The 24,478-nt window shown below is 39.6% G+C and overlaps 1 protein-coding gene across 2 annotated transcripts in view; it reads left to right on the top strand.

Annotated features, from left to right (window-relative positions):
- gabbr1b (gamma-aminobutyric acid (GABA) B receptor, 1b) overlaps positions 1 to 24,478 on the top strand; it is a 447,163-nt gene that overhangs the window by 414,019 nt on the left and 8,666 nt on the right. For both annotated transcript variants that reach the window (XM_088404671.1, XM_088404672.1), the window contains 6 exons: positions 594 to 710; positions 2,577 to 2,684; positions 3,219 to 3,312; positions 10,577 to 10,704; positions 17,776 to 17,904; positions 23,874 to 24,017. In XM_088404671.1, coding sequence (XP_088260797.1) covers positions 594 to 710; positions 2,577 to 2,684; positions 3,219 to 3,312; positions 10,577 to 10,704; positions 17,776 to 17,904; positions 23,874 to 24,017 — 720 coding nt within the window. The remainder of the gene's footprint in view (positions 1 to 593; positions 711 to 2,576; positions 2,685 to 3,218; positions 3,313 to 10,576; positions 10,705 to 17,775; positions 17,905 to 23,873; positions 24,018 to 24,478) is intronic.

Here is a 24,478-nt window from a genome sequence, read left to right as displayed (position 1 = left end):
TCCACAGACCCCGCTTTGAGAACCACTGTCTGAGAGGATCCAATGTGAAAATCAACTAACAATACAAAATCATAAAGACAATTGCAATGAATATTTTAAGTATTCAAGGTTTAACAATCTGTAATTTTTGTGTTTATCAAAATGCATTTAAATGCATTTTTAATAGTGTTTTAAATATGCAAAATAAATTACATTTCCAAAAATAGAAACCGTTTAATTGAAGTGGAAGTGACCTTGAAGTTTTTGTAGATGCCACAGCTGGCTCCTGAGACTAAGAGGGGAACTAATGAATTAATGGAATTGTAAAACTAGCCTCTTTTTAAAGATACAGTAATTGCCTTTGCCATCTTAATTTTTTTCTCAATTGAAGGTCTCCCCTTGTGTTGCCCACCACCATAGCAAAAGCAGATACACAATGTGGGTACCGAGTGAGAGAGCCTCTAAGCAGTTTAATTTCATTTGAAGGTCACTTTAGAAAGTCTATTAAACTCTCATAGGGCTTAATGACGGCAAGTGTCCATGAAGCTGATTTGGTTAATTTGATTTATTTATCCAGAGTCCTGAGGTCTCTTATATATTTGCTTTTCTAATAGTTCCGCCTTTGGCTCCTGGGCCTGGGTTTCAGCCTTGCATACGGCAGCATGTTCACCAAGATCTGGTGGGTCCACACAGTTTTTACCAAGAAGGATGAGAAGAAGGATAAGAAGAAGGTAATTGTGAAAGGGAATATATGAATGGGATTTGCTGTACATGTGCTTGCCCAAACTCCTCTGCTGATCATCGTTGTTCAGCTTTATTTAATCATCTTCTTTTAGGTCAAGCTACCCTGGCAGAGATGAAGAATCCCCTAATCAACTGTTATCCCAATTGGCCTGCTACTTGCCCTTGAGCATTAAATATCATCTATGTGTCATTCTGCCAAGCCAACAAACTCTTGTAGCTGCTCCACACAACGACTTCCATGCAAGGAAGTTGTTGTGTGAAGTAACTACAAGAGTCATACGAAACTCATGTCACTCTCAATGTTGACAGTACCTCTTAGTGGATGAGCCTGCTATGATTCAAGAGTAAGACTCAATCCAGCAAAGGGATGCAGCTCCGTCCTGATCATTTATGAATAACCTTCACTGCAGAAAGTCAAACTGGTGCTGTGATATTACTAAGCTGTGACAGAGATTTTGGTTTACACTAGTGCTTCTCAATTGTTTTTTGCAAGACACCCCCCCCCCCCCCCCGAAAGAAAAAAAAACCTTCACGCCTCACCACACTATAAATAAGATGATTATGTATTATTTTTTTTTAATGGATAAAAAGGATAAAACTCTATCCTTATCAACATTAACAAAAGAAGACTGCAATACTGCATAATAAATTTAAACAAACGTTAACCACTATTTACGGTGTTTATATAGGTTACAGGTTAATCTAGAGCTGAATAAGAATAACCAAGTGCATCAAGGAGCCTGAAAAAAAAGATGCCAACTTTCATTTTATTGCAATTACATTTCACATGGCAAAAACAAAGCCTTTTCCCTGGGGTCATCTGTGACCCCCTTGGCATCGTCTCGCACCCCCCCGGTGGGTCCGCCCCTCTATTTGAGAGGGACTGTTTCACCCTACTACATTTAATGTCACATTCCAACTGCTATAAACACACATAGAAATGTTAATTGCTTCACCATGCGTACTCGCAAATTAGCCGCCACTGTCAATATTGAGGTGGTGCATGTTCGACTTTTGATTTTCCATGATTTTTGGTTCAAAATGATTTGTTAACTCATTTCTGCTTCAGTATAAAGATGTGCAGTCGGCTCCAGTCGGCTTTACATTCATTACGTTTTGAATTTTAAGGCAAGTGCATTGTTCAAGAAAAACAACATGTGGACCACAACTGCTACTCTGTTATTTATTTCTTTTAATTGACACTCCACCCACTAGAATGGAATAAAGAAGCCTTGAGATTCAATTAGTTATTGTAAACATAAGTGATTGGTGGACTATTTATTGTAACTAAATACAATATTAATCCCCTCATTATTATTCTTGAGAAATGTGGGAAGGAAAGATGGGAACAAAAAACAACTGATGTTTAAGCGTGTGTGTAATCTGTAATCCAAATTTCCTCCTGGGTTTTTCTTATTTTTATGTTATGCCAAATTTGGTTTGATGCGGTTGATACATGAGTACATACATTTGTATGTATGTCATTGATTTGCAAATAAAATCACCATTTTTACCCTCTGCATTGCCAGAAATTAGTACCATGTCATGCAATCAACAAAGTTGATACCTGCTTTATTACATTGGACCCGATCCAACAAAATCATTCTTTTCATAACCATAGTAATATAAAGCAACACCTGTTTTCTCCAAATAAGCCAGTTGGTTGTGTATTCCCATTTGGATGTCTTATTGTCTCATTTCTGTCATGGCCCAGTGCTCTGAGGGTAGATTAAAGGTAGATTAAATTTGCCTCAATGATGGATCATTGTTTCTGGAGCAGCTCCGGCGGCTCTTTTTTGTGGCTTCAAGAGTAAGGATTTGTGACTTTTCCTGACCTTGGTATGTCCCTGCAGCACCTGGAGCCATGGAAGCTTTACGCAACGGTTGGCATACTGCTTGGCATTGACTTCTTGTCTCTCATGATCTGGCAGATTGTGGATCCCTTACATATAACAGTGGAGGTATGATTCTCAAATTTTATATACGAGTTAAAAACAGCCAACCCTTTGATTGTTGAAAAAAAAAATAGATGAAAACAAAAACCTTTTTGACTGTTAGTCCAAGTTGACTATTGAAGAGGCATGGAACAGATTTTTATGATGCAAGGGCACAATTATGAGATGAGATCAGCAAAAAATAATAATAAGGAAGTTGATGGTTTGTCTACAATCAAATTGATAACTAAATAACTTTTTATGTACAATTAATGCCTTTAAATGCTTTTTGCCACCTGCTCTGCTCTGAAAAAGACAGTTTTTCCAGGGCTCAGGAAATAAAACAATCCTGACTCATTTTAGTAAGGTTGAATGACAAAAGTTGGTGAGCCGTGATTGCTTGTTACCTTTATACCTGTATGTCAGTATTAATATTTTTTTTTGCAGTAATAGTATTTACTTTATGTTACATTAATATGCTTACATAGTTTGTTGTGTGAACTGAAATTTACCCTTTTCATGGATTATTTTCCTCCATTGAATTTGTTTGCGTGTAAACAGAAGTTCACCCGGGAAGCACCAAAAGGAGATCTGGATGTTTTAATCCAACCATTATTGGAGCATTGCAGCTCTGAAAAAATGAACACCTGGCTAGGTAGGTTGACCTGAAAATGAACCTTTGTATAATTTAGTGAAGCATCATAAATTCTTCTTTCCAAAAACCACATACTGTGATACCTTGCTACTTCGCGCTTCAATTTTTGCGTCCTCTGTCTTTCACGGATTTTTAAGGGTGGGGGTGGGGGGTGGGTGGGGTTGGCGCTCTACTGTATTACGGAGAGAGATGCTGTGAAATTTTCTTGCATGGCAGACAGACGAAGTAGCTATAAATGCACTTGCCACAAGCCCTCCTCGGATGTGGAACTACTGCCGTACACATATTTACGTAAGTCTTAAATGATTTAACCTTACACACTACAGTGTATAACTGTTAGCCCTTCCCTTTGAAGTCTCGTGTATCTGCGGTCATATTAGCAGCGGCCCGGACGTTGAATTAAAGTCAAGTCTGTACATGATCAAACATGATAACGCTGGAGAGTTTACACATGCAATACTATTTTATTATAAAAGAAATCTAGGTAAGAGATTTTCAATGGTCTGGTGTATATGTACATGTACAGATTAGACTTTAATTCAACGTCCGGGCCTCTACTAATATGACTGCAGCTGTGCAAGACTTCAAAGAAAAGGGGGAACTGCTCAATTACTGTACAGTTTATAAGGTTTATTCATTTAAGATTTAAGTAAATATGTGAACTGCAGTAATATTTGTCTTATATAATATGTGTAGCATGAAGACTTTTCACTTTTTTTTTTGAGATTTTTAAATATGAAAGGTAGGGGCGCTACTTTGTGGGTTTTACTTTTTGCGGGGGGATTCCGGTCCCCCATTAACGGCAAAAAACGAGGCATTACGCTGTTTGTATGTATGTATATAAACTTTGTATGTATATATATATATATATATATATATATATATATATATATATATATATATATATATATATATATATATATACACATATATACAGTATGTATATATGTATACAGTATGTGTATATATGTATACAGTGATCCCTCGCTTTATTGCAGTTCATCTTTCACTGCTTCGCTGCTTCACTGATTTTTTTACAGTGTGGAATTTTTCTTTACAGTGCATTGTGCTCTGAATCCTGATTGGCTCAGGGGCTTTACTGTTGTCTAGAAATAAAATATTGACGCTGTACTGAATTGGTTTTTCACTTGTCAATTTATTACAAAAGGCAAGAGGATCCAAAACCTTGCTTTCGTCTCTCCTGTGTCTCTCCTGTGCCCGTGTGCGCTCAGCTCAGCACACACGTTACAAACGTGCTACTAAGCACATTGATTGACACCTTGGTCTCTGGGAGCCAATCACGTGACTCATAGGCGTGCCGAGAGCAAACACACACACTAATGTAGGCACACAGACAGCAACGGAGAAATGGCACAGCTTTGGAAATCTGACTTTTACCTAGATTTCTTTTGTAATAAATTGAAATGTCAAGTGTATTGTTATAAGAGGTTTCACTTTAATTCGATGCCCGGGCATATCTGTTTATAAAAATCTTCTTGCTCAGAAAAAGAAAGAGCTCAACAACTACTCACAACAATGTGCGGGTTCAGGACGAAGAGGCATACCTGGGACTGTGAAATACGCGAGTGACAATGTTTCCAACTTTGTATTACTATATTACTAGATTATTAGATTACTATATAAAAATGATTGTTTTAAACAAATTTGGGACTTTAAAACAGGTTTTGATTTTTGGTTTTATTCTATAGTTTAGTATGGCATTGTAAAATAATAAAAAAATAAAGCTAGCTACTTCACGGATTTCACTTTGCGTGTGTTATTTTTGGAACATAACCCCCGTCATAAACGAGGGATTCCTGTGTGTGTGTGTGTGTGTATATATATATATATATATATATATATATATATATATATATATATATATATATATATATATATATATATATATATATATATATATATATATATATATATATATATAATGAATTAAGTACATCTGATGATGTATTACAACCAAATGTAGATTCACAGGAGCAAAATAGGTCCTGCGAATGGGTCTTTGTCAAGTGACAGGAATTCGTGCGTACTGGGAAAATGACACAAGATGTCCCATTGTTGCTGATGTCATGTCACGTAATCATTTTCAGAACCTGCTAGTAAATTTACATTTCACTGACAACACCGACGTATCAAGCAGGCAAGCAGAAGATAAGTGTTGGCAGATCCGACCATGGTTGGATATGTTTCGCAAACAATGTCTGGATATCACACCGGACGAGCACAACTTGATTGACGAGCAAATGGCGTTGTTCAGAGGGACACACAGTCCAATAAGACAGTATGTGAAGGGCAAGCCCCATTCTTCAACGAAAGATCTACTTTGTGGGAACTCTGCATGGCAATCGCTTGGCTGGGTGTCAGCTTTAAGATGAGAAAAGTCTTGCCAAGACAGGAAGAGGATCTGTTGACGCCAGGGCGGAAAAAGAACAAAGGCTGGCCATTGTAAAGTGGTATGACAACAAATCTGTTACCTTGATCTCATCCTACTGTGCAGTTGAGCCTCAAGATAATGTCCGACGCTGGAGCAAAGCAGACAAGAAATTTTTAGTGGTCTGAAGGCCACACATTGTGAGACAGTACAACACATTCATGGGAGGAGTAGATCTCCTTGATGGATGCATTGCAAGGTGCAAGTACCACATGAGGTCACGGAGGTGGTACCTCTACTTGTTCTGGCACACCATCATGTTAGGTCTGGTTAATGCATGGTTGATCCACCGCCGTGACTGTAAACTACTTTGTGTCAAAAATACACTGCGACTAAAAAGCTTCCAGGCAGAGGTTGCCAATAGCCTCATTCTTACGCAGGCACGAAGAGGCCGACCATCACTTAGCAAAGCATCTCCGTCACCACCACCACCCCCCAAGAGGGTTCGTGTTGGAGTTCCAGATGATGTTCACTCTGATCAAGTTGCACACTGGCCTCTAAAATGTGAAAAACGTGGACGCTGCAAACTCTGCAAAGTCCACGCAACTACTACTCTGTGAAAAATGTGATGTGCGTCTTTGCTTCACTGAGGAACGAAACTTTTTCATGGTGCTAATGATGTGGGTTCTATTTTTCTTCAGCATTCTTTTTTGTATTTGCACAACTAATGTTTACAGGTTTGTTGTTCAGTTCTCTGTACCCATGGTAGCTTGTTAAATACCCCAAAATAGGCAGTATTATTTATTTTTGATACAATTCCAATATTTATTTGGTTACACTAAGCAAAGCTGAATAATTTTGTTAAATCTTGTTATTAAAGTCAGAGCTTTGATATATGTTGTTAAAATGCAAATAAAAAGGCAGTTTTCATGTTACTGAGCACTAAGAATGGTCATGTTTACTTACCGTTAAATTAGGAACATCTTTACGACTGACGCCCAATGTGACAAATATGTAACAATGCAGATCTTGCAGATTTGGAAAGAGAGTCCTGTCAGAGCTGTTAGCAGTCTGGTGAGGTCTTAATGACTGCAATCAGGTGTGCCCTTTATATATATATATATATATATATATATATATATATATATATATATATATATATATATATATATATATATATATATATATATATATATAATACACACACACAGTGATCATACACACAGTGATCCTCCCTACTTCGCGGTTAATGGGTGCTGTCAACCCCCCGTGAAGTCTGAAACCCGCGAAGTAGTTCCTAGATTTCTATGTACGCCCAAATATAGCCGCAGTAACCATAAACAATCCTTTTTTTTTTGTTTGCCTATTTTATTTCCTTTCTCCTATTATTTAACATTACATAATCCTTATTAACATTATTGTATATTAATTAAATATCTAATATTACTTAGTTTGTTGAGAATTTGTTCTCAGGACTGGTTATCTGCACCTAGACTCCGGTGAAAGAGTACACAAGTCATCACGTTGAACTTCACATTTATTTTGGCTCATGTATGGTGTATCATGTAGTATCTGTTGAATAATAAATCAACAACAATGTTAAAGTCAGTAAACTAACATATAAACACTTGCCGAACTTTAATCTATGAATTTACTGTATTTTTAGCCGACATGAGCGGTTTAGCAACAAATAACAACTACTAACAATAAAGTGCAACCACGAACACATAAACAAAATAAACACTCATCGCTTACTAAACATAGGCAGTAGCGTGTATTAACATAAATGATAATAAACTATAAATATGAGCTTACTTGTCATTCACTTACATCACCGTAACGAGCCGAATGACGCACAGAGAACGCAAAACAGGAAACGGAAATGCAACGCGACTCGACAAATTAAAAGCATCATTTCAAAATAAGATTAAAAAAAATGTCACGAACATCTTACGGTTGAAGAATTCTTAACATAGTTATTAACTAATATTACTTCATTATTTGATTAATACAGTACTGTATAATGTACTTTTTTGCTTTTTTCAATTTTTGTACATTTTTGCACATTTTTTATTTTTTTTAATTTATTTATTTATTTTTTTTCCTGAAAAAAATCGAGAAGTACTGAGACCGCGATATCTGAGACCGCGAAGTAGGAGGGATCACTGTGTATATATTATATATATATATATATATATATATATATATATATATATATACAGTGGGCCCCCGGGTTACGAACTTAATCCGTTCAGCGGCTACGCTCGTATCTCGAATTGCTCGTATAGCGGGCAATCCAAACCCATGTTAATTCGTGAATGCGTGCAACGCGCGCAGAAGCCTTAGGTAAAATCATCACGGTGTATACATATATTAATATTAAGTGACATAATCTACTGTACAGTTGCATTAAATAACAAATACAAAGGAAAAATGACTTATACCTTTGGAAAGACGTGACTTGTGCTAAGATAAGCAGAGATGAGCAGAGATGAATGCTCGAAGTCAATACGGTGAATCAGATATGCTATTGGTCTTACAGTGTCACAGTAACTTTTTCAGTCAGGGTTTTCTCTACTTCCTTCCATCCCAACCAGCTGTGCCATCAAGCTAGATAAAGGCGTTCGGCCAATAGCATATCGGCGCTTCTGTGATTGACGTGTGACGCCGGCCAATAGCATTTCCGTGAGTGAGACCGGGTGACCTTAATCGACCAATAGCATATTGGCGTCTCCTTGACTGACTGATAATTATTCGCACTTTTTTTTTAAACGGTTGGAATGTATTGACATCTTATTCATTAAAACACATTTAAACCTGTGACGATTTTTTGTCCTGCAATCGGCACACTTAATTTCATGTCAGCTGTTTTTCCCGACGTGAATTGAGCTGGGTGGAGGCGGAGGGGAGGTTGTGTGTGTTGTATTAACCAGGCACCACACTTATGGCTTGTTCGAGCGTCAGTTCACTGTTGGTTTCATTTCACAGAATTGCAACAATGGCGCTGTCCCAAAGCATGTCGGGATGTCGCCGACTAACATGACATGCAGCTTTGTCAAGCAACCATCATATAGCGATGTAATATCACCCGTAACAGGGTGCAGAGATTAACGTCTTGAGTTAATACGTCAACGCATATAGGCTATTGGTCTTACAGTGTTACAGTAACTCTTTCAGTCATGGTGCAAATCACGGAGATACTAAAACATCATCCTCTTATTTCTTCCTTTACCGCTGCTAGTAATTTTAGAAGCTATGTCTAACAGATAAAGTTTGCAAAGTCTTCAAAACATTCCGTTTTTCACTCATTTCCTCTACTTCCTTCCATCCTGTCCCATCAAGCTAGATAAAGGCGTTCGGCCAATAGCATATCGGCATTTCTGTGATTGACGTGTGACGCCGGCCAATAGCATCTCCGTGAGTGAGACCGGGTGACCTTAATCGACCAATAGCATATTGGCGTCTCCTTGACTGACTGATAATTATTCGCACTTATTTTTTAAACAGTTGGAATGTATTGACAATTAATTAAAAAAAACACACATTTAAACCAATGACAATTCTTTGTCCTGCAATCGGCACATTTAATTTCATGTCAGCTGTTTTTCCCTTTAGCTGTACAAACACTACACTTAAATGGTAATATATTTAGACACCGTGAGTGAGACAGTCAGTGTGAGGTTGTAAGACCAATAGCGTTCACGTTACCGCCACAAGTATCTGATAATGATTGTAGATGACACAACTGCCGAATATGTTGACGCAGTTAGGCGAGAACATTTCTACATACTCAATAGCAGATTTGTCGGAATGCTCGTAAGGCGAGAGGTTTGCTCGTAAGCGGAGGACAAAAATCTCCCTGATCCACGCTCGTAAGGCGAATTGTTCGCAAATCAGGGTGCTCGTAAGCCGGGGGCTGACTGTATATATATATATATATATATATATATATATATATATATATATATATATATATATATATATATATAGACATGCTCCACATTGTCAGTTGTGTTAGTTGTTGAGACTCACTGCAGTTTGTTTTTATTTCTTTTCCATTTTTGTTCTAGTTCTATTTTACTGGGGTTACATGAAACATTACTGTTAAAAATGCATTTGGAATAAAGTATGGGAAAGTAACTTGCGAGTAATCTAACTTTTAAAGTTCCAGTACTTCTAAATTTAAGTAATCAGTATGATCAGTAAGATACTTTTACAACGAAGTAATGAGTCAACCAAATTACTTTTTAATTGAAATAATTACTAAGTTAGGTGGGAGAACTTTGCCGGAGCCTTTCCAATCTGTCTTTGGGTGATGTGTGCTGTCTTTGGTTAATGTGTGGGGTACACCCTGAACTAGTTGCTAGCCAATCAGAAAACACAAAGTTGAGCAAACGTTCACTCTCACAAACACACCTAATGACAATTTAGAACAGTGCCAAACATCCCTGATATCCAAACACCCTCATTTCTATACCTTGTATAAATAGTTTTTTTATTTTATTTTTTAAACTGGTTGATGTTTGAACATTTCCTGAAAGTCCACTCCAAACTATTCCACACCTTAACCCCAGAGATTGAAATACAGAACAGTTTTTTTTAGTGTGCCTTTACTATCCTAAAATTAATGCTCTATTTAGACTATAACCCCTTTCCCTTCCTGTGAGAAAAATCTGAAAGTTAATTAGCAACGGATTATTGTTTTGCTTTGAAAAGTATTTGTGGTGTCCTGAATTCCATCCACTCTTTGAGTTTGATGAGTTTTGACTGTAAAAATAATAAATTTGTGTGATCCCTGTATCCTGCCCTATGAATGATCTGTATTGCTTTCTTTTTTATTACGTATAAGAAGTGGATGTATTGTGCTTCTTACAGGTGTGGTGTACGGTTACAAAGGCTTACTGTTGCTGCTGGGCATCTTCCTGGCTTATGAAACCAAGTCTATCTCTACGGAGAAACTCAATGACCACCGTGCAGTGGGCATGGCCATCTATAATGTTGCTGTGAGTTTGACAACTACTCTTTAAACACTAGTTCTAACTGAACCAGTAAATGTATTGGATGATTAATCAATGGATCACCTGTTGTGAAGTTAGCCATCGAGCTCCTTGTTTGGGGAGCCTGCAAAAGATGATGAAATGTAGAACATTTCTTTAAATGTTTTAAAGGGAGTATGTGTAATTTTTCGCATGCACCCATGGGAGCTTTAGAAGCATTATGGTAAATGCAGCAATACACACTCCTCTGGCTGTCCGTAGCTATAACAGACATGGCAACCTCTGGACGAGTCCCACCCACCCCCTCCATGTAAGATAATTTAATGATAACTAGACCTACAATTATATTTAAAACATACTGTTGGTCATTATGAACACATTTATTTTCAAGTTTTTTAACTTTATAATTTAATTTTGTTCATTTTGAATGAAAAACTGTCTAAATCTTACATATTGTCACTTTAAAAGTTCATTGATCAACTTAAGTTTTCCTACAAGTGTTAGATTTTATATTGACTTTTGTGAGTAGTGTATGTTTGCACATAAAGCTGTTTACGGCCAGTAAGAGGTGGATACCTGGATGAACAACTCTGAACTGTGAGGCGAACCTGCTAACCATTCTTCCACTGCCCCAACCCCCTGCATTTTTACAGTAGTTGTAGTTTTGAAAAATTATTTTAATGTTGTTTTTGTGTGTATGGGGGAGCAATTTCTTGGATACTGATTAATCTGATACACACTTCTGAAATACAAAAAATGCCCAGTTTACCTTAAACTATAAACTATTACAAGTCAATAACCACTAATATTCATCTCTCCTAAGTGATTGCGAGTCATTGCGGTACCCCGGATGATCTTTTTTTTTTTTTAATGTTGTCTTACATGACAACATTCAGATAGGAAATTGTGTACTGATCATCTGATATCAACGTGTATTGTATAGCATGAAATTCATAAAAGTTCATTGTATATTGTCTATTTGTATTTGTCTGTTTTGTGTATCTATTTGTCTGTATCTGGTACATGCAGCATCCACTTCAACCTTTTGGGCCTGGAAGTGGGATCCTCCCACCTGTGATCCCTTCTGAAGGTTTCTGATTTTCCCCAAATTGGGGTTTTTGAGTTTTTCCTTCCCCTTCTGGGAGCTTTGACAGGGGATGCTGTTGTGTACCTTACACCGAAAAGATGTCTCTGTATGACTTCTTTTTTCGAAAGAAGTCTCGACATGACCTCTTTTCATCTGTGAAGCCCTTTGAGAGTTCGGTGATTCAGAGATATACAAATAAAATTTGATTGATTGATTAAAAAAAAGTGTGTCCTAACTTGCAGTATTGCAAGTTATATTGCATTTATTGTGATGACTGTTGCTAAATTAATCTTGGACTTCATTTTACATTACACAGTTATAATTAATTATGAATAGATTTTGATCTTTGTTTTCCGTGAAGGATTTTGCACATGGCCATTTCTCATGTCTGGAATCATTAGAGATAAAACAATCTCTGCCAGAATTGATAGTTTCCCAGATGAATGTAATCATAGGAAACGAAGAATGTTCTACTTTATCAAGATAGCACATATTTTTAGATAATGACTCGTAGGTAGATCTTGGAATAGTCAGTTTCCTTGATGCTGGCCCTTTCAAGAAATTCCTATTACCTGGTAATTACGATTGGCTTTGTTTGATAGAAGCATTTTAAATATATCAATTTCAAACAAAAGCTATCATATCTGGACCCCCTGGCTAACAGTTCAAAATATTTATTGATAAAAAAAAAGACTTGGATTAAAAAACACAAAATAGAAAAGTACAACCAAAAGAGACATAGGGAAAAATGCCGAGGCATTTCCAGTGGAAGGGGACGGCGCCAACAGGAGAATTTAACTGTCATCTTACTCACTTCTTCTGAATTAATTTCTTTGCCATTCTAGACTGAATCTACATGTCACTAGGGATGCGAGTACGATCAGAGATTTAGGGATTCTGAACTCATAGACAGAAAAATAAATCGAAGAGTTTTGCATATTTAGCTCCATTTTTATTTCCACATTTATGAAAGACAAACAAATCAATTTTTGCTCATGTTAATACTTTGTTACACCAAAGTACTGCATGCTCACGCATTTCATAAGGTTGGGTCGCAACCCAAAATGAGAGAGAGAGCCATATTGAACAAAAAATAAAATAAATCAGTCTGCAACGCATCCCTCAAGTGTCTATATTAGCTACAGTAGTCTACCATCAAATTTTGCAGTTTTTCACTTATTGCAGGGTCCCGGTCCCCCTTAACACCATTAAACGCAAAAAATGAGGGATTACTGTAATGGCACTATGCAAAGTGTATGATAATAAGAATAAAACAAAATAAAAAAATTGAAGTAATAACAAAGACAAGCACTACCTTTGTGTGCCTATGAATTCTTTATGTAAATTCATCACAGAATGGTGGCTGCATAGCTTGGGTAGCCACATGAAGCTCTGTCGACCCCTGCTCTAGCTTGTTTAAAAAGGACATACATTTCATTAAAATAATAATAATAACCAAACTACTTTAATTTTCAGGGATATCAGCTTCAAATTAGAGGTAAATGACATCTCCATTTAATGTCTGAAAACAGCTATGCTTAGCACCAATATTCTTTTTTTTCTTTTCTTTTTTGAGAAAAACAGTGTATTAAAAACATTTCACCAAAGAAAACTACATTTCTGCTATCAATAGTTGATTGCTGACATAAGCAATGAAAAAATGTTTTCTTCATAAAACAATGATTTACTGTACTCTTTATACTGCAATGCACCGACCTGGTAATATTTTTGAGTTGTCTGTTCATGCTTTAACTTAGCCACCAAACCCAAATTCACACATGCTTTAATTCAAACTACTTATCCAGTGAATAAAAAATGACTATACGGTGAATAAAAAATCCTTTCTGTTTAAAGTGGCTGACAGATTGCTTCTGCGTATTTGGAAAGTGAGTGGGTTTGTGTTACATAAAGTATAGGTGGCTTTCAGTTCTGTTCTGATGTCTGTGAAATCTTTATTGCATTGATTTGGCTTTCATTTCTGCTTGAGTTGTTTTACCAATGAATTGAAAAATTGAGAGGCTCCATTTTGATGGATAGATTTGTCATAAGCAGTCTATGAGTAGTTTTTTACCAACCTTGAAAGAGATTGCTCCAGCATCTCTTTCAAACTTTTCTTGTTGACTTGTTGCAATCAGCAGTCTAACAAAGCACTGTGTAACAGGAAAGGAGGAAGCAACCACAGCTCATTTTCTGCTATTCTTAGGTTTTTAATGCATTTGGAGTTGACAACATACAAACTTGTTGTGTCATCAAAAAAAATTGGGTAGGATTTCTTCTTTCTTTTTTTTTTCAAACAAAATAAAATGGGATACGTTCTGATGCAAAACTATGTGTTCACCACTACATAACTATTTTGCCTGCTTGCAGACTATATATTGCTATTTTAAAATACGAAAATAGATTGCTTTTAAAAAAAGGAGATGACTGCTAATTCAGTGCACACTACAGTACAGTACGTAATCCACATTGGACAAAAAACTTATCAGTACAGCTTTTCAGATGGTAAGTAATCAATTTATATTCTCCTCACAATTTTAAATCCCAAACTCCAAATGTATATATTTATTTATTTTTTATTTTTTACCAAATTGGATTAATAAAATAATAATATCGTTCTCTGCATTAAATGTCAATAAATGACTTTGATTGTGAGGTCACACACAAGCATAAATTAACTCCTGATGCAAAATAACACTTTGTCTTTACATAGCCATGGTCAACATAAACAAGTAATCTCAATAACAAATTCTTAAAAATGGTACAAGAATGATAAGGAGGGAGGTGATGGTACAAGACAATCTTTAATTTATGGGACAGGGACGGCAGCTCGTTTGGGAATTGATGCATTTTAGTGAAGCATTTTGTTTTCTCATTTTAACATTTGAATTACAATAAAACTATTACTTTAGTACAGTGCTTCTCTATTACATTTTGCCCCTTCCCAGCAAAGAGAAAACATTTTATGTCCCTGACTTGCCATGCCATAAATAAAATTATCTAAAATATCTAAGTATACCTAAAAGTGTATCCTTTTTAAAAGTGACACAAGAAATGTGGTAACATCGCAGAGAAAAAGTAGTTGTAAAAACAGTCGTTGAAACAACTGTTTTTACAACTACTTTTTTTACATCATTTATCCACGTTAAAGGTTTGTCGAAGCAGAAAAAAAAAAAAACCTAAGTGCATCAAAGTGCCTGGAAAAAAATCCCAATCCTTATTTTATCACAATTACACTTGGCATAAACAAAATCCTTTATATGCTTTACCCTGACCGCCCCCCACCCCCACCCCCCAGGCATCACCTCGTGCCCCACTATTTGAGAAAGACTGCGATGTTCCCAAATAAAAAAAAAAAAAACGACCCTAAATATACGTAAAAGGCTCATTTCGGGTACTGAAAAAAAGTGCTTTGCCATATACCAGGGGTGGCCAAGTCTTGTCCTCAAGAGCCACAATCCAGCCTGTTCTCGATCTTTCCCAACAGCTACATTAGCACATGCATAAAGACAAATAAAAGTACTAAACGTCTCAAAATATATCCTAACCAAAAGCCCTGGATAAAGGGCCAAATTACATACATTCACATCTGCTTTTGTTTCGGGCACCGCTGAGGACTACATAAAAGCCATATATGACCTGAGTAAAGCCATCAGAGAGGCCAAGAGACAGCACAGCCAGTAACTGGAGGGCCATCACTCCACTGCTGAACCTCGATGCATGTGGAAAGGACTTCAGCATAACACGGAATATCAACAGAGAAGCAGCATAGTCACATCCAGCAAAGGCAAGCGGACTTTTGTGTGCGAGTTCTACGCTTGCTTTGACGCTAAGAATCCTGATCAGCAGAGAGGGATGCTGGTCGTGTATTGTGCACGGGACCCTCCTCTCACAATGACACCAGCAGAGGTGCGCAAGATTCTGAGCAGAACAAACCCGCGGAATGCAGCTAGCACCCAGATAACGTCCCCCGGCCATGCACTCAGGTGCACTCATCAGCGCTAGCTGATGTGTTTGCGGACATCTTTAACATGTCCCTTGTATGAGCCTATTTCCCCACCTGCTTCAGTGCCACCACCATAATGCCTGTCCCCAAGCAATGCACCGTGACCTGCCTAAATGACTACTGTCCGATAGTGCTCACTCCAATCACAATGAAGTCCTTTGAGGGGATTGTGATGATGCACATCAATAAGGCCATTCCAGACACCGTGGACCCTCTCCAATTTGCATATTGACGGAAACGGTCCACAGATGATGTAGTCAACACAGCCATTCACACAAAGGACACATATGTGAGAATACTCTTCGTTGATTACAGCTCAGCATTTAACACAGCCATCCCTGACAAACTAACGGACAAGCTCCTTGCACTTTGGTGGGCAGGCAGAGTCCACAAACACACATCCAGCACCAGGACTTTTAAGCACAGGGACACCCCAGGGCTGTACCCCAGGGCTGTGTGCTGAGCCCCCTGCTTTACACACACTTCACCTATGACTGTGTTGCCTCCCAAAACAACACCAGCATGATTAAGTATACGGACGACATTAGTCATCGGGCTGAACACTGGTGGGGCTGAGACAGCATACAGGAAAGAGGTGGCAGACATTGTGGCCTGGTGTCGCAGCAACAATCTCCACCTCAACACAGACAAAACCAAAGAACTGATCATAGACCCAAGGCGGCAGGTGGAGCCGCACAAACTACCACTATCCATCGATGGGACAGAGGTGGAGAGGGTGAAATCCTTCAAATTTCTCGGCGTCTACATCAGCGAAGCTCTCAGCTTGTCCCACAACACTCAACAGATCATTAAGAAGTCCCAACATAGACTGTACTTTCTGCGGAGACTGACAACTTCTACAGATACACAATCCAAAGTGTCCTCTCCACCTCCATCACAGTCCGGTACGGCAACTGCATGGCACAAGACAGGAAGGCTTCCAGCGTGTGATCAAGACCTCACAGCGCATCTGTGGCACAGCCTTACCCACACTGCAGGACATTTACCACACCAGGGTTCTGCGGAGAATACGCAACATCATCAAGGACAGGACACATCCACAAAACGAACTGTTTGAAATGCTGCCATCAGGCAGATGCTACAGGAGCCTGAGAGCTATGACTGTCAGACTGGCAAACAGCTTCTACCCACAAGTCACCCGGATTCTCAACAAATCCCTCACAAACTAATCTGCCTTCTACTGCATGCATAAACAATATGTTGCACTAAAAAAAATGTTTTTTGAACGACATGATTAGCACTATTGTCTCTGTTTGTTGTTTATTGCTATTTATTGCTGTTTATTTATACTGATTATGGAATGTAGTCTGCTGCTCGGGCAAGTGAACAGAATAAGAATTTCATTGTGTGGTAAAACTATACATAAGATAATAAATCTCTTGAATCTTTAATTTGTTCTCTACACACCAGAAAGTCATCTGCTAACCAACATATAGACACCCAAAATGCCAAACTAAAGTAGTTTTCAATGATGACTATCTATCTATCTATCTATCTATCTATCTATCTATCTATCTATCTATCTATCTATCTATCTATCTATCTATCTATCTGTCTGTCTGTCTGTCTGTCTGTCTGTCTGTCTGTCTGTCTGTCTGTCTGTCAATCTATCAATCAGTGAATGCATACAAGATGAAAACCAGCCCCAGAGTAGAAGTAATTAAAACATAGAAGGGAGGCAAAAACCATGAAGTACAATATGTCAGTGTTGGACTTTTATCAGTCAAGGTTGTCATTTTAACTACACAGAGAGTTCCCATATATGTTAGGTGAAACATTCTTCGTTAAAACAAGGTGGTCAATGAACAATGAAATGTTATACTAATACTTATTTCCCATCACAATATCTATCTATCTATCTATCTATCTATCTATCTATCTATCTATCTATCTATCTATCTATCTATCTATCTATCTATCTATCTATCTATCTATCTATCTATCTATCTCTTTTATTTTTCCTCAGGTGCTTTGTTTGATCACAGCCCCTGTCACCATGATCCTGTCCTCGCAGCAGGATGCCTCATTCGCCTTTGCCTCCCTGGCCATCGTTTTTTCTGTCTACATCACTCTGGTGGTTCTGTTTGTTCCCAAGGTAAAATCACATGATTGTTATCTGTCATGTTCTGTTGGCAGATTAAAACAGTAGTCAAAGTATCTTTAATAAATGTTCCTAATCAGGGTCCTTCTACCCTTATCTGAGCTGTTATAATATATCACCTAATGACCTATAGCTTGTCAGTGCCTTGCCATGTCAGCACTGATTCATGTCCAAGTCTGCTCCCTTTTGTCAACCCAGCAGTGTTTCACGTGTTCCTTTTTGGATAAATTTGTATTACTGCTGTATATATCTCAATGCCAAACTACTAGGCCAAACATAACACAACATGACTTAAATTAATTATCAAAAGAAAGTCCTTTTTTCCAAGTCAAACAAAAGCAATCTTGTAAATCATCACCAACTGTATACCAGGTGTCTGCATCTATCCACAGACACTTCACTCGCGGAAGGTCCAACTTCGTTATTTAATAACAAAAGCTGCACACACCGCCTGAAACAATGAATACAAAAATACAGGTAAAAAAGTACAACCAAAAGGTGCAAAGTTCCAAATAAAAGTGCGTCTCAAATTCGTCCGTAACAGGATTTACACAAAAAATGGTTAGACGATAGTGCAACCACAAGCGCGATCTAAAAACAGTCGGAAACAAAATACAACCCAGAGAAAACTGGAGGGAACAGAGCAACGGCTGCGTAAAAGTAGCAACAGGAATACAATGAGGAAGAATCTCAGCTCAAGAAAGTACAAATGAAGCGTGAATAGGTAGGTTAGCACAAGGAGATAATGGGACTTGCAAGAACTCGGGATGGCGAGGAATATCCCTGCATCGTTCTGCCGCCCGGGCCACACTTAAGAAGCCTGCAGATGACAGATGAGTGTCAGGTGCGTGGCTGGTGACTCCACCTCCTCATAAAGACCAGCATACTTCCTCTAAAGTCAAAAACAAAAAACACAATCAGCTGGTGACATGACAGCTCCACTGTTTATCTCTCTGACTTTGGAAAATATGAGCACTTCATTGAAATTAGTTTGTTTTCCATACGTAACTGTAAATATAAATAATATGGTGTGCTTGCAACATTAAAGTAAAACATCTTTAGATCTTAGATGTCTGTCAACGGAAGTCAAAAGTTTGAAAACAAATCTTAAAATTCTGCTTTATCTTTGTTGTGCGTTTTTTTGCATTTCCTTCATCATACAGTTCCACTGCTAACATTCAGCAGGCAGGTACTAATGAACATTGCCGATGCTTGTAGCTTTGAGTTTAGTGAACTTGTACTATGGGAACTACAGATCTGTGTGCAATCGTGCAAGCAAGCCTGCCACCACTAAGAAGGCTCCAACACACGGACCACAAGTATTACAGCGGATCCGAGGAGAGTGCCGAGAAGGTGGCGTTGGATAAGGGGCAAGAGAGGAGGCCTTCGTGCTACGCTAAAAACCCTGCTAGCCTACCACCGCTACCTAGTCTCTTGCTGGCAAACATGTAGTTTCTGGAAAACAAGCTGGATGAACTGAGAGCCAGGATCACAACACAGAAGGAAATAAAAGACTGATGTGCTCTAATTTTCACCGACACCTGGCTTTCAGAGTACGTTCCAGAGTGCCGTTCAACCACACACACGCTCCGTTCACCCTGGAGATAGAAGAACAGCTGCCGGCAAGACAAGAGAGGGTAGTGTGTGCATGTTTGTCAACAATCCCTGGTGTGTCAACAAACAAACGTCCACAAGTGGAACTTGGAGGCTTCAATCCCTACATGCTGTCCCTACTGCCTACCACGGGAGTTTACATCAGTATTTTTGGACGCTGTTTACGTTTTGAACCCAAAATACCACCAGCATGTAGATATTCCCACCTGCGATAGGAACACTCTCATAGGTGTCGAACTCCAGTCCTCGAGGGCCGGCATCCTGCATGTTTTCCGGTTTTCTTTCCCCAACACACCTGATTCAAATAATTAGCTCATTAGCAAGCTCCGCAGGAGCTTCAAAATGATCCCAATCATTTGAATCAAGTGTTTTTGAGGGAACAGGTTTGAAAACATGTAGGATACCGGCCCTCGAGGACTGGAGTTCGACACCTGTCGATCTAGAGTCTAGATCACCAACATAGAAGGTGCATACAGCACCTCAACACCACTCTCTCTGTTTTTGTACCCGGCCCACAGACAGAGACTCAAACAATCAAATCCAGTCATCACACAGGTTAGGCTCTGGACAAAAGTGATTGAGGACATAGTGCAGGACTGCTTTGTTACCACAGAGAAAGGCCATTACAGCAGCTAAGAAGCAGTACAGTACAGAGACAAGCTATATGACTTCTATTCCACTGCTGAGCCAGGGTGCATGTGACAGGGCTTACAGCATATTATGGACTACGGGATCAGCACCAGTAATATCAGAACCACAGACTTTCATACTGATGATGTCAACACACGAGTCGATATATCCAACCCCCCAACAGGCACTTTGGCCTCCACTACACCCTTCCCCTCCGCATGTCATCTCATCAGATAAAGACACTAAGATCTAAAAAGAGTCCACCAGATAATATGCCTGGACGAGTCCTCAGAGGTTGTGCTAGTAAAATGATAGATATTCTCACCTCCATATTCTACCATTCCCTCAGTCAGAAAACTGTCCCCTCCTGCTTTAAACTGATACCGTTTTTAGTTAAAAATGAATAAATTAAATTATTATAAATTTCAAAAACATGAGCAAATAATGTGTTCTTAACAACCAACAGTATGTTATAACCGGTGGTCTAGATATCACTACATTGTATTACATGGAGGGTGGCACTCCTCAGGAGGTTACCATGTCTGTTATAGCTACAGACAGCTGGAGGTGGAGTGTGTAGTGTTGCATTTACCATAATGCCACTCAAGTGCTCATGGGTGCATGCGAAAAATTACACATAATTCCTTTTAAGAACACTAGCATTGTGCCCATTCCCAAGAAGAGCCCACACACCTGCCTGAATGACTACCAGTAGCACTTACTCCAATAATTATGAAGTGGTTTGAAAGAGTGATGCTGTCTAACATTCATAGTAGCATACTGGACACACTGGACTCCATGCAGTATGCCAGGATGCTACCGCTGCTGTCCTGCACATCTCCCGTCCGCACCTGGAGAATAAAGACTCCTACGTCAGGATGCTTTTTATTGACTACAGTACAGCTTTGCGCTCAATGCAGCAATCTCCCATAGACTTAAATTAAGACGAGTAAAATAAATGGAGTCCAGTTTCCCTCGCCCAGACACGGGTCACCTGGGCCCCCCTTTGGAGCCAGGTCTGGAGGTGGTGCTCGCTGGCCCTGGTGGCCGAGCCCGTACCCATGGGGCTATATGGATTATATGGGTCCCCCTTCCCATGGGATCACCACTTGTGGGAGGGGTCGTAGGGGTCCGATGCAGTGCGAGCTGGGCAGCAGCCAGAGGCGGGAGTCTTGGCGCGCCGATCCCTGGCTACAGAAGCTAGCTCTTGGGACATGGAATATCACCTCTCTGGCAGGAAAAGAGCCTGAGCTGGTGTGTGAGGCCGAGAAGTTCCGACTGAATAAAGTCAGACTCACCTCCACACACAGCTTGGGCTCTGATATCAGTCCTCTCAAGAGGAGCTGGACTCTTTTCCACTCTGGAGTTGGCAGTGAGTGGCACAGAGCAGGTGTGGGCGTACTTATTGCCCCCCAGCTCAGTGCCTGTACATTAGGGTTTAACCCAGTGGACGACAGGGTAGCCTCCCTCCGCCTTCGGGTGAAGGGATGGGTCCTGACCATTCTTTGTGCTTATGCACCAAACAACAGTTCAGAGTACACACCCATTTTGGAGTCCTTGGAGGGTGTGCTGGAGAGTGCTACCTCTAGGGACGCCTCTGCAACATCGCATAACTTCAGGGACAGCAGACTGGCAGACTGGGGTTGTGGTCTCCCTTTTTAAGAAGGGGGACCGGAGATTGTGTTCCAACTACAGAGGGATCACACTCCTCAGCCTCTCGGTAAGGTTTGTAAGTCTAACCTTGGATTTAGGGGGAGCAGTGTGGCTTTCAATGGACAGTGGACCAGCTCTACACACTCGACAGGATCCACGAGGGTGCATGGGAGTTTGCCCATCCAGTCTACATGTGTTTTGTGGACTTGGAGAAGACGTTCGCTGTGTCCCTCAGGGAGTTCTGTGGGGGGTGTTTCGGGAGTACAGTGTACCGAACGCCCTGATACGGGCTGTTTGGTCCCTGTACTATCGATGTCAGAGTTTGCTCCGCTAATCCGCTCTAATCCATTTTCAGTGGGGCTTGGACTCCGCCATGGCTGCCCTTTATTACCGATTCTATTCATTACTTTTATGGACAGATTTTCTAGGCGCAGCCGAAGCGTTGAGGGGGTCCAGTTTGGGAGTCTCAGTATTGCATCTCTGCTATTTGCAAACGATGTGGTACTGTTGGCTTTTTCAGACCATGACCTCCAAACGCTCACTGGAGCGGTTTGCAGCCAAGTGTGAAACGGCTGGGATGAAGATCAGCAACTCAGTGTTGAGCCTCTGCTCCTCCGCGTTGAGAGGAGCCAGTTGAGGTGGTTCGGGCATCTGGTTAGGATGCCTCCCAGACGCCCCCCGGGTGAGGTGTTCCAGCCATGTCCCACCAAGAAGAGGCTCCGGGGACGACCCAGGACACGCTGGAGGGACTGTCTCTTCACTGACCTGGGAACGCATGGGGATCCCCCCCAGTGGAGCTGGATAAAGTTGCTGGGGAGAGGGAAGTCTGGGCTTCCCTGCTGAGGTTTCTGCCCCTGCAACCCGACCCCGCAGAAGAAAATGGATGGATGGATGGATGTTTCCAACTATGCCAATGGCTGGCAACCAGTTCAGGGTGTACCCAACCTATTGACCAAAGGTAGCTGTGAGAGGCTCCAACACACTCGTAAGGCTTGAGAGGCTAAGTACAGTGGACCCCGGTCTACAACATCCCTGCCTTACATATTTTTTAGCTTACGACGTGATCTGCAATGTTTTTTCGTCCCCTCTTTAAGGTATTTTCCCCGCATTAAGACAAAAACAACTGCCAAGACCCCAGGCGTTGGCTGTATTTGTGTTGTTTTCTCTCCATCTTCAGTTGTTTTTAGATACTTGCTCTAATTTTTTGGTCCCGTCAAACTGCCTGCACTGCAAACCCGTCACTCAGATGCTGGTCTGCTATTGGTCTGCGTCACGACTCCTGAAGATACTGGTCTGCTATTGGTCGGCATCACTGTCAAAATGGAGGCACGCTATGGACTGGATCATGTCTGAGTGCTTAAAATACCTATTTATTTTGCATTTTACTGCTTAATTCAAACTTGAATGGGTGACCCATTTGTCCCAACATTGCTAGTGATGATAATGAGAGAAGATGATTGACGAAATAGGAATTGTAGATTACTACATAACGTTTTAAGTGCCAAAGTAGCAATATTGCACCAAGCAACTTTTACAGTATCCCTTTAATGCCAACAATTTTCAAGCTACAACCATTATGAAATAAGTGATTTGAAAAAGGAATATTTCATTGAAAAAACTATTGCCTAATTGGGTTAAGTCATCAACATTGACGAGAAATATTGATGAGGTATTTAGTTTAAAAAAAAAGAGAAAAAAAATCAAGGCATAATTTATCATTTAAATTCTTCAAAGTTAGGCACCTTTTGCCCAGATGACAGCTTTTCACGTCTCCATATTTTGTCAGTCAGCTTTATGATGTGAAGAGTGCTTAATAACTAGGGAACTCCAGTTCCTCGAGAGCCATTTGCTGCCTCTTTTCAATGTCTCCCACTCTCATCACACCTGATTCGAATGCTCAAGTCAACAGCATGTGCTGTGGAAACCTGAAATTGAGCTTGATTGTTTGTATCAAGTGTTTTGAAATAGAGAGATGTTGAAAATAGCCCAAATATAAGCCATATTTTGACAGAACTTTTGACTGGTACTTTATATTCTCTTTAAAACAACAAGTGTGTGTTTTGTAGATGCGACGCCTGATCACACGAGGTGAGTGGCAATCAGATGCCCAGGAGACCATGAAGACTGGTTCATCCATGAACAATAACGATGAGGAGAAATCCAGACAGCTGGAGAGAGAAAACAAGGAGCTCCAAAAGATCATACAAGAAGTAAGACTGATTATTTTCATTCCTCATTTAACAAATATTCATGCACCACACAGTCACCTATAAAATTCAATTTTCTGTGGGTCCTTCTGTCCACAACTTACTAATGATTACATAGCACATTGTTGACCTGAATGAACTTGGACTACCTACCTACCTCGATAAGTGTCATTTTTCCATGTGGTGCTACTAGGATGGTGTAGTTTGCGTTGCTGTTATATGATTTTGTTAGAAAACAAGTAGATTCTAAATAATTGTCACAAAGCAATAGAGTTGAAGTCAGTGACAAATTGTCTATCAGTGACTAACAAAAGGCCATAAAACAACAGAGATTGATATGAATGAATTATGAAATATGAATGAATTATTTCACATTTGTTTGTGGAATCATAAAATGCTCATTTCAAACCTCTCAAAATGTATATTGGCAGCTGCAATGTTTGGCACCTCATTTGAGTAACTGG

The sequence above is a fragment of the Hippichthys cyanospilos genome, chromosome 21 (assembly GCF_059441005.1).
Source record: "Hippichthys cyanospilos isolate Australia breed blue-spotted pipefish chromosome 21, RoL_Hcya_1.0, whole genome shotgun sequence".
NCBI classification, from domain to species: Eukaryota; Metazoa; Chordata; class Actinopteri; order Syngnathiformes; family Syngnathidae; genus Hippichthys; species Hippichthys cyanospilos.
This window is presented reverse-complemented; position numbering and strand designations above follow the sequence as displayed.